This window comes from Mustela nivalis (assembly GCF_964662115.1).
Source record: "Mustela nivalis genome assembly, chromosome: 2".
Classification (NCBI taxonomy): Eukaryota; Metazoa; Chordata; class Mammalia; order Carnivora; family Mustelidae; genus Mustela; species Mustela nivalis.
Window position 1 is genome coordinate 60,491,206 of NC_139021.1, and position 12,008 is coordinate 60,503,213.

The 12,008-nt window shown below is 36.2% G+C and overlaps 1 protein-coding gene across 20 annotated transcripts in view; it reads left to right on the forward strand.

Moving 5' to 3' along the window:
• Window positions 1-12,008, forward strand: part of EYA1 (EYA transcriptional coactivator and phosphatase 1) — a 362,527-nt gene that overhangs the window by 302,642 nt on the left and 47,877 nt on the right. For all 20 annotated transcript variants that reach the window (XM_082721150.1, XM_082721148.1, XM_082721142.1 and 17 more), the window contains one exon: window positions 4,056-4,145. In XM_082721150.1, coding sequence (XP_082577276.1) covers window positions 4,056-4,145 — 90 coding nt within the window. The remainder of the gene's footprint in view (window positions 1-4,055; window positions 4,146-12,008) is intronic.

A 12,008-nucleotide genomic window follows, 5' to 3' on the forward strand; every position in this document is an offset into this window, starting at 1 on the left:
CATCCAGCTAGAAATGACCCACAGGTAACTGATTTGAGTTGAGATCAAAGATTTAGTAGAAGGGAGCAGGGTGATTGTTGAAGCCATGAGTGTGTTGGGGTCTGTAAAGCAGACCCCAACAGTGAGGAATGGAAAAACAGTCCCAGGGGCCCATATCATGTAAGGGATTGATGATGAGTACTCAGATTCTAGAAAGATAACTTCAAAAAATAGTGATGATGTTATAGGCACCAGGAAGGAGAAATGTCAAGAAAATATTGAACAACAGTGACGAGAGCCCCGGAGGGTCAAGTTCTGGAGAAAAAAAAAAAAAAAAGGAAACATTTGGCCCCAGGGTTTACTTAAATGACATGTTTCTTTGAAGCAGAGGCAAAGTTCTAAATAATTTTTCAAAAGTGATATAACAAAAAAAATGGTTTTATAAAAGCATCCATTTTATAACTGCTGCTCTGGAATTTGTTATTGCAAAGCACAAGAAAAGTAAGATTAAGCCAAAGACGTGGTGATTTTAATGTCTCAGTTTTGGTCTAAAAAATGTGGGTTTTTTCTTCCTTTAAATATGCCAAAATAAGCCATCAAGCTATGACTAATTTATTAACTGTTCACTGTTGGCTTTTGTCACATTTGACTTGTATCAGATATAGTCGAAAAATCTGAAGGTATTAAAAGATTTTTATAAAATAAATTTCACCTCAATATGAGCACTCCAGTGTAAGCAAACCTGTGAACACGGTTATCTGTTTGTTCTTCTGCTAGTTTCCTCTTAGGTAAACGACTGTGGGCGAGGCGCCCCGTGCACTCTGCCAGCCAGTCAGCCCTGTACCAGGAGCAGATCAGAGCACTGCTACATCTCCAGTTCCCCGTCTCTAAAATCACAAGGGGGTATACTCCAGAGCTCCTCTTTTCAAACTGTGGGTCCTGATACATTAGGGGGCCACGAAATGGAAAATTATCAGAGTACACTCTGCAAAGTGGGTAAAGTCTTATTTTGACAGATCTTCATTTCGGCTCTTTTTGTGGGAGAGACAGAGGGAGAGGAAGAAAGAAGGAGAGAGAGAATACTAGACCATCATGGAAAATGTATTTTTGACCATGGATTGTGGTTTTTAAAATGTTTGAGAAACTGTATTCTCAACTAGAACCCCTTCCTATTCTAAAAATCTCTAGTTCCAGTTCACTGTCAAACTGTTTTTTTGGTGTAGTAAATGGTTCATAACAATACAGAGGAGCGGCAGGTATAAAAAATGTGAAGGAAGGACAGCTCATAACAAAGGAGAAAAACATGAAAAGGTAAATAAGGCTAACATCTGTGTTGTATTTGACCACAAGTCTGAACAAGCCTTTAAAATTTATTAGTATTCCAACTAGCAAGTCATTACTATAATTTATGAAGTAAAGTTAAAGTATGCTATATATTAACAAACAGTGGAGTAATTCTTTTGATGGTGGTATAAGTAAGCAACCTTACCACGGAGAAATCATACTTTTTCAAAAGTAACAATACCATGGCACATAAATTCCAGAATTGGCAATTAAATAAATGTGGTGAGTCTCTTCCACCTGGCCACATAAAAAGATTCATTGACATGGTTATGAGACAAGTCAGTGTATTTTTATTGGCCTGAGCTAGAGGGAGTAAACACCTTAGTCAGGTGTTTTGTTTTAGAAACAGCTGTTTGAACTTCTGCTGGTTAGTTCTGCTCTAGGGTGTATTTGAGCAATTGCTTTTTCCAAGCACACTTTACTGATTTGGAATCTGAGTGAGTGAGCAATTTCCTATAAAACTGAGATTCAGTGAAAGTTTTTCTTTACTTGTGAACTATTTTTAATTCTTCTGCAACCTACAAAATTGCATGGATTTTAAGGTGGTATTAAACAGGGATAATTTATTTTTTAAAAGATTTTATTTATTTATTTGAGGGCGAGAGAGAGAGAGATCACAAGTAGGCAGAGAGGCAGGCAAGCAGAGAGAAAAGGGGAAACAGGCTCCCTGCTGAGCACAGAGCCGGATGCGGGGCTCCATCCCAGGACCCGAGATCATGACCTGAGCGGAAGGCCGAGGCTTAACCCACTGAGCCACCCAGGAGCCCCAAACAGCAATAATTTAAACTCATCAAACAGGAAATCTGAGGACAATGTTATTTGTCTTCCCTACCCAGCTCTTGAACACTGTTTGTCTTTCTTCCCTCTCTGCTCTGTTATAAACCCTGGGGTGTTTTTCTTTGCCCCTTTGCCATCATCTAACCCCTGACTTTTGGCAACACTGCGTTCCCTGTCTCTTCCTCACTGTCAGTCAGTGGGAAGAGAAGGCCTAGACAAGACAGGAATTGAGACTAGCAATGTCATCCTGCTCTACTTCCCCAAACGCTCAGCTGTCCCTCCTTTGGGACTCCTGAAAGATAGACCATTGACTTGCTGGCAGGGTGTGAGCCCTGCTGGCAAAGCAGGCAGTGCAGGGGCCGTGTTGACTCCTCCTCCCTGGCCAGCTGATTGGCTCTGATAGCCAGTGAGTCTCCGCCCCCATCCCTCCATCCCAGGCCCCTGCACTCTTGAAGGTGTAGGAACAGGTATGGTTGCGCCCAATTAAGAGATGAGAAATTTTGTTTTAATTGCACATGAGAACAAAGTGCTTGTCAGTTAGCCATCTGACTTATTAGATGAGCAAACTAAGGATGAAGGAAGTAAGAACACCAAAGTGAGAGAAGAAAGGTCAAGCCTGGAGCCTGGGTCCAGGGCTCTTCTTCTAGCACGTCCTGCTCTTTCCCAAAGTCCATGAGGAGATGGTACTTTAGATCAATACTCAAGGGCTTGATAGATTATAAATACGTGGGGAGTAGGGGGCAGGACACAGACCAGTCTTGAGTTTTGGAATGAAGACAGCGTGCTCAGAAGACAATACACAAAGCATACAAGGTTTATGTAGGACAGTGTAGATACACAAGACAGTACACCAACAAGTAGGTGACATGTGAAGGCATAATTTATCCAGTTACAATTTCCCTAGTTCGACGATGATACAGGTGGATTCTATACTTATTCCAAAGGTCTGCTGAAATAATAAGATTCAGAAATCATTGTTTGGAAATATTTAAAATGTCATACTTGTAAAAGCCAATATTGTTGTTAGGATGCTGGTCAAACTTTCAGAAACTCACATTACATCTTTGTGTACTTTACGGACATTTTTTCCTTCCTCACTAATTATGCAGGGTCTGCACCAAGAACCATGTTGTTTCCTGGATTTGATATATTACCAATACAGTAACTCCATAAAAACTGCAAATATTTCCATAGCCCCTGAGTTTATCTCCGTGCCAGTAAATGTCATCAGGATATGGGGTAGATGAGACAGACTGCTCATCACTAGTGTCCAAGGCTTGAAGTTTTGGATGGAAGCCATTTCAGAATGCTGGTATTCCCCTTTGTATATGGGACTGACTGTTTGATAATGGGATAGTGTCACATGAACGTCAGGATCAGCTCCCCAGGCTGGGCATGGTGCCAGGTGGTCAGAAGTGGCCATCACTTCCTTTGAGTGTACTCGAAATTGGCAGGTGGTCTGAATAAATAAGAAATAATGATAATGAGCATCTGAAATAGAAATAGTATTTATTACCCCTCTGAAATTAATCTATATTGTATCTGTTTTCTGGTATTTGTGGCAATGCTTTTAGATACTCTTAATGGATTGTGGCATAACGTAAACAATGTCTTCTCTAGTCACTGAATTTCTTGCTCCTGAAACAGGCGCATGAAACTAAATTTCCTCTACTTTGTATGTCTACATAACTCTAGGTGTTATATCTTTGTAATAGTTTAAGCAGAAGATTATTTCTTCATTATGCAAAGTATCAACAACATTTGGGTCACTTGTTAATTAAGTCACTGAAGTTTGCATACTGAAGTTTGGATCACATAGACCAAGAGCAGCTGGAGCTCCAATCTCCTGATGACTCTCTTACTCTCAGCCCTTCTTGGCACTGATTCCCTCTTACTGTGACAGTGTAGTCCATGAACCTGAAGGATATACTTGACCTGAAAAATTCTTCTTTTAGGATCCACCTACATCAGTTTCCCTTGGACTGCGAATGGAAGAAATGATTTTCAACTTGGCAGACACACATCTGTTTTTCAATGACTTAGAAGTAAGTTCTGATTATTTTATATTCACACTTCATGGTGCATGTCTGAAAATTGATAAGTGGTCTTGCAATATCAATGAGATACTGTTTTATGAATCTATAACTAGAATAATGAGATTAATTATTGATTATATGGTAATATGTTTGCCTTCTTTATTTTGACTGTTGCCTTTCAAGATTAGATTCCTCATGACCCTTGGTAAGGATTCAAATTTGATGTCAAGAATTTTAAATATTAAACCGTGTTGATATCAGAAGCTACCGATTGCTCAGCTTCATAATTACTGTTGAGATGGGTTCCCTTCCGAATCCTTTAAAGCTGTGATAGTGGCATCCGCTGTCCGAATCAGACTTTCATCCTATTGGGTCAGCTGCTTGTCTTTCTGGCTGGCCCAGTTGTATGTCGTTTCAGCCAGGTTTCTGCTCTTGGACTTGCTGGGATTTCTTAGGTCAAACTGCTGATGATTTTATTTGCCCATTACAGTTTTGGGGGGGAAACTTTTGTAAGATGGTTAATTAATTGTGTCATGGGCACCATCAAATATGATGATCTCAATTAGCAGCATTCTTAAGAATAACGAATATTGTTTCTTCTATCTCCATTATCACTATGCTTCACTCTCTTCTTAATAGAGACAGTTGTTTATTTAAATCCTGCTGTTAAGTAAGTTTGTGGTAGCCTGCCAACAGGCATTAATCATCAAGTTGTTGTTTGAGTAGATTTTATAAATGTATGTTATTTCAGACAGGAGAAGAATCTGAAAGATTCAAATAGAACTTTTACTGATCAAAGTTAATTGGTGGCAATTGGCCTTTAAATATTTCCTGATGTTTCCCTTTTCAAAATCAAGCAAAACACACCTTATTTAATAGATGAGCCAAAATCATTTGAAAAATGCCAGTGTGTGACAGAACTTAAATGCGGTTTGTTCAACATCTGTCCTGTATTTTGATTTCTTTTCATCTGCAATGAAACTACTCATAGACGAATTGGCAACTTCCAGTGCAATAAAATTATTTAAATGTGCTTCATTTTTTCCCCATTCCTTATTCCTTAGTGAAATATTTCTTTTTACACTTAGGGTAAAATACAATTTTTTTTTTTTTTTTTTTTGCATTTTAAAGTGTTTGCTTTTCTTAAGGAAATTACATGTAAGGCATTACTGTTTTTTAAGGTAGAAATATCTCAAGTGAGTGACAAGTTCAGAGTTGCCTTTAGGAGAGCTTAATAATCATTCTTATTTTCAAAAGCTGTTTCTGATTTATGGCTGTGATTCGCTTCATAACAACACACAAAAAAATTCCATATTTTACTAGTATGTTAAAATTCCTTCCCCAAGTTTCCATTTGTTTCTAATGATTCAGACCAAGCTGATATTTTGTATTGGGTATAACCTTGTTACTCTTATTGATGTTAATAGGTGTTAATAGCACCCATCAAGAAGAAATTAGCAGTAATTTGCTATTGCTTTTAAATTCTACCTTCTTAAAAATATCAAAGCTCCATCCATGCAGTGCCAAAACTATGTGGTGAAAAGTAAGAAGTTGGGCAAAGTAAGAATTCGGTATAATATAGACCGAAAAACTTCCAAACTTGGTTTTGATACAGTATATTTGGATTTTTATTTATTTAAGGACATTATTCACAGTGAACTATATTCGGAGAGTGTCTGGAAATAGTGCTCAGACAAATACATGAAAAATACATATTGAAAGTTCTAGCTTAGGGATGTAGGGGATATAGTTTTTCCATAAAACAAAAAGTAAAGGAAGAAGTCTGGAGTTCTATGAAGTCATTAAAATATCAGATTCTGTTCTTGTTATAAGGACTCTTCTTTATGTAAAATAGAGAAGGGAATAAACCAAATACAAAAATCAATGGTAGAAACATTATTTAGGCTTACAACCTTACAAAAGTTGATTTTAAGTTACTTTACTCAAGAATAATATAAAGGTATCAGCAAAATGAAATATCCATTTAGCCTTTGTCTTTGAAAATTCTTTACTTGCTCTAGGGTTGCACTATATTTTAAAAATAAATTGGTCCTTATGCTTCTTTCAGTCTTTCATTTTATATTTTTCTGATTCAACAAACCTGGGACTGGTCATTGCAAATATTAGTTTCTTTCAAAATAAAAAGCAAAATTATTTCCTGGGAAAAATAAATGTATTGGCATTAGATTCCCAAGAATACCAAAATTATCTCATCAGGCAGAAATGGTGTGGTAATGCTTGATTTCACACTCTAATAAGCAATGTGCTGCGGTGGGGGGCATGGATATTTTAATATATTTAAATTACATGTTTTTAGCTTTCTAAGATCTCATACAAGTAATTTCAAGGAGATTAATGATCTATTGGTTAGCTTAAAGTGTGATTTCTGAACTCCAATTGTTGACATTTGGCCTCATTTTTTTAAAAAAAGTTAACTTTTTGCCAGCAACCCCTCTGTATAATTTGGTTAATTCACAGTTCTGGCTTGTAAGAGAGTCTGAATAATGAAGCACACTATGTGAGAGGCTTTCCGGAACAGCTCTTGTATTGTCTGGTATTATATGCTTAAAATTGTTATTAGGATATTATTTAAGAAATTTAGGATATCTTTTTAAAATAATTTAGAAATACTGTAATTTTTTTTAACAAAGTTAATCATTTTTGGTTCTAAAAGTTTTATCACCTATCGTTTAGTAATATTTTTTAATAAAAGCAATCATGATTTAAATTAGTTGTGCTGACACTTGGAGGGTAATATAAAGGAGAAATTTGGGGGGTTTTTGTATCATTAAAAATATTTGACATGTACAGGAACAGGAGTGACAGGGAAACATAATTATCAAAGGAAATAATATCTTCCCCCACCAGAGAAAGGTTTAAACTTCAGTCCCGTAGTGTACTTCTGCCTTTCCTATTTCTAAGTCTGACTAACGTCCTGCGTATCATTTTACCCAAAGGTCTCCGCATGCAGTAGGGTGATGCTTATATGGAAGTTATTTTTTATGAATGACAGTATGGAACTAGAGGTGGTTTTTCTCTCCCTCAGCTTCTTTAGTAAAGTATGACTCTTTCCGAGTGAATGGAGAAAGGATTCTTTTTGTTGGATTTTTTACTGAAAGGCAACTTGCAGAGTGAGGAAAGGCCTTTCGTGTATGATAATGTTTCAGTTTAACTTGCCGTTGGTCAGTTCTCCTGCTAGATTTGTCCGCAGCTAAGGCAAAAATTATATCAAGATAGAAAAAAGTAAGTAAAAATAAGGTGCAAGCTTATGTGGAATTTTCTCTGTCTGTGTGGTGTCAGGTAGTATTTTTCTCTGGCCTGAGGGTGGCCATGCTAACTGGTGGTGTTGGCGTGGTGGGCCTCAAGAGGCTCTGGTCTCAGTCCACACTCCCCAGCTGCAAGGGTCATTGGAAAGTGGCAGGAATGCTCCCCACCCTTCCGTCTTCCTGTGCAGGAGTTGGACACATCACATTCACCTGGTTAAGTGTGAAGCTACGTTGGAGCATTCTCCTTTACTTCGTGTGTTGTGGGACGGTCGGGACAGACCAGAGGATTTCTTTGTGTTAGGATTTACATAAATATTTCAGTCCTTTCTTCGGTCTTCAATGTATAGATTCCTGTCCCAGACCTGATTTTTAAGCACCTGCTGTTGGTAGCACCTTGTTTTCACCTTTTCCACTAAGAAAAAGCTTGGGATAGAAGGTTCTGGTGTCGGTAGAGGCTAGCCTGCGTTTGGTGAGTCAGAGGGAGTTGGATAGTTCTCTAAACGTTGCCGTGGTTTAAAGGAAGGGAGTTGTAATGGTTTTTTGTTTTTCTTTCTTCCTTTTTTCCCCCAAAGATTTTATTTTTTATTTATTTAAGATTTTTTATCTTAGGGGCGCCTGGGTGGCTCAGTGGGTTAAGCCGCTGCCTTCAGCTCAGGTCATGATCTCAGGGTCCTGGGATGGAGCCCCGCATCGGACTCTCTGCTCGGCAGGGAGCCTGCTTCCTCCTCTCTCTCTGCCTGCCTCTCTGCCTACTTGTGATCTCTCTCTGTCAAATAAATAAATAAAATCTTTGAAAAAAAAAAAGATTTTTTATCTTAAAATTTTTTTAAGATTTTATTTTATTTAAGATTTATTTAAGATTTTATTTAATCAATTTATAATCTATTATAATTTATTATTTATTTATTTAAGATTTTATTTATTTATTTATTTGTTAGAAAGAGAGAGAGAGTAGGGGCAGAGGGAGAGGGAGAAGCAGACTCCCCCACTGAGCAGGGAGCCTCCCATGGGGCTCAAACCCAAGACCCTGAGATTTCAATTTCAAGCGACGCATTCTGTAGTGATCTAATGCTTACGTTTCCAAAAATGTAAAGATTTAAGCTAATTCAGAAGTTGATTTGAATTGATAAAATAAGGCACCTAGAAAGTGCCTTATTCTCTATACGTAGGAAGAAGCTCAGTCCCAGAGTCCAGCTTTTCTGGTGGAGGCTGAAAACTCTGGTTGTCTGCTGCCACAGAAAGGGTTTCGTGATTGCTAGCAGAAGAGGACATTTCACGAAGGGCTTGAACTGTTTTCTGTTTCCAATCTCTTTCACAAGCCAAGAGCACCTATATGAAAATGTGTGCACACATCAATATTATACTCCACACGTAAATGAACCCAGGCACATATACACATACACAAATATGCCACTTGTTTTCAGCTCTGTACATAGGCTTTTGTATACTTATTTTCTCCTTATGAATTAAGCAAACCAGTAATATCACCTTTTTTAAACTCCTAGTAGCATCTTTCATAACACCCCAAATATTTCCTTCTACCTTTGGACCATTAAATAAATTAAACTGAATTTTTTTTTTTTAAAGATTTTATTTATTTATTTGTTAGAGAGGAGAGCTTCAGCATAGGCACAGTGGTAGGCAGAGGCAGAGGGAGAAGCAGGCTCCCTGCCTAGCAAGGAGCCCGCTGTGGGACTCAATCCCAGGACGCTGGGATCATGACCTGAGCTGAAGGCCGCCGCTTAACCGACTGAGCCACCCAGGCGTCCCTAGATCGAATTCTTAACCTGTAATCTCAGAATAGCAATTCCTACTTCCTTCCCCATGGAAGACAATAGAGTTGACTTGGCCTTCCTCTGTTTTAATGTAAGTTGTTTGGCCTTCTCCATTTCCTTAGTTGCCAAGAGTAACAACAAAACTCTCAGTGTAAAGGGCAAACTACAGTTTTCAAGTAACGAATGATTATTAGACATAATAAATGAATACTGAATTTAATGATGTAATTAGTGGCTGAAAAGAAGCAATGTCCATATTTTATTATTATTACTAATGAGTCATTTGAAGTATTCTTCCTGTTTCATCATTTCTTACAAAATTCTGTCGTCTTTTATCTAAAATAAGAAAGAGAAATAAAAAAATATAGTCAAGGGCTTCTTTAATTCTGAATTTCATCAGAAAGTTAGGAGTCAAACTATATGTAACTGTTTAACATAATAAAGATACTAACCCTACCATGATAGCCAACATTGTACTTAGCAATGAAAGAGGCACGTTTGTCATTACAAAAGGAAAAAAATTAAAATGCCCTCTCTCAGCACTATTATTCAGCATTATTTTAGGAATTTGAGGCAAAATAAGATATGAGCTATAACTATTAAAATGAAAGTGATGGAAATGATTGTTTTTTGCAGAAAATTTGATATACATAGAAAACTGAAGGGAACCTACTGGAATAGTCTTAGAATTTATAATGCACGTCAAAAAAGTGAACGATTATAGAATTAAATTTAAAAATCTGTAACTTTCTTCTACTATAGCCAGACATGCAAAACTTTTCATTGTAATTTTAAAGTAGCAGCAGTCCCTGTAACACCAAAACAAAAAATCAAAAAAGGAAAAATAAGGAGTAACCTATGCAAGAAGTATTTGTAAGAAATATATGAATAAAACTTTGGCATCTTACTGAGAGATCTAAAGGAAGATTTGAGTAAAAGTATCTTCCTTTCCTTTTCTTTTTTGTAACATGTTCTAGTAATTTGTAAAATTGTCCCTAAAGTCCATTTGAAAGGATAAATAGGCAAAAAATAGCCAGAAGTTTTTGACAAAAAATAGTAGCATCCAGCTCAACCAAATATTAAATATTTTATAATTTTACAGTGATATGAAGATTTGTGTTGGCCTACAGTGGCATTGGACTAACTGTGGGGAGAAAAGATCACACAGGCATAGCCCCAACTTCTAGAAAACTTCTGTATGTTTTAAATTAATCCAAGCCAACAAATGGTGAAGGAATCGGTTATTCAACTTATATGCAGAAATGAGTCAATTAAAGAGTTAAAATGTAAAAGAATAAAAGAGAAAATATAGATAGATCAAAAAAAGATCTCACATTGCTTACAGGAAGTAAATTTTTGGGTAGCTGTTTGATGATAAACCTCAAGAGCCTAAAAAAATTGCACACATTTTATATCTAGACTTTTTACTTTTATCAGAGATAAAGACGAATGTTTACAATAATAAACATTTCTGAATTATGAAATTCTGATAATGTTTTGTTTCTTGACCCAGATACTGGTTACATGAGTATTCCATTCATTTAAGCTGTATATACTTTTTTCCAAAAATGTTCATTTTTAAAAAGTACTGTTTTGAGGAATAGACCCACACATACAGTTTGCTGTCAATTCTGTTAAAAAAATTACATGTCCTATGTATAATATATTCAACAAACAGCTATTTTTCTAGCAGAGGATCTGACCCAATAGAAGGCACTCAGTAAATACATATTGAATGCAAAATAAATGGAAGAACAAAAAAATATATGGAAAGATATAGCCTAGAATTTTAACATTGATTATATCTGCGACTTGGGGGTTAGTTATTTTTATTTGTGCTTCTCTATATATTCCAAATTTTCTATAAAATATGCTTATTTCTTTTATAATCAGGGTAGAAAACAAATACTATTTTTTAAAACATTAAATAAAAGATAAACTTTTTAATTGATAAAATAATGAATTAATGTGTCAACTCAGTAAGATAAACTAAGAAAGAAATAGCTCAATAGAAAAAATGAGCAAAGAACGTTGAACAGATCATTCACAAGAGAAAAACATTCAAATCGTCCACACACAAGAAGGAAAAATGTTAAGGTTCACTTTTTGGTAATTAGAAATGCCAGAGAGTAAGTGTTCGGCCTGTTGCCCATTATATCAGCAAAGATTTTAAATCAGTAAAATGGTCTGCGGTACAGTAAGATAAAAACTTGTGTACATTACTGATAAGGATATAAATTGGTACAAGTTTTCAGAAAAGCAGTTTGATAATATGTATTCAGTAGCCTAATGTGCTGATTTTTTTTTTTTTTTTTGGCTTGGTAATTGTACTTTTAGCTTGTATTCTAAGAAAGGAGAGTTGTAGACGGATAACTGATACAGTAGTGATAGGCATTCAATGACCACTTGTCCTAATGCTTTGCATACATTATTCCACTTCATACCCTGAGGTTTCTCTAATAGAAACACCGGCATTATCTCCATTTGATGGAGGAGCTTAGTGAAGCTTGGGGGATTAAACCAAAACTTGCCTAAGCTCATACAGCTACTGAGTGACAGATTCTAATGCAGGACTGGTGCTTTCTAGGAGTCTACTCACCCCACTCTGTATCTCCCCATCGTGGTTTTTTTCTACCTCTTAAATACAGAAATGTTTTTAATATCCAAAAATAGATTAATAATGAAATAAATGATAATACTTCTGCATTGAAAATTGTTTTAAGACTACATTAAATAAAGAGAAAATATTCATGGTCCATTTCAAGTTTAAAAAGTAGGCTCTATAATGCAGTGTAAACGTAATGTTAAAATGTACAGCATTATTATCTGAA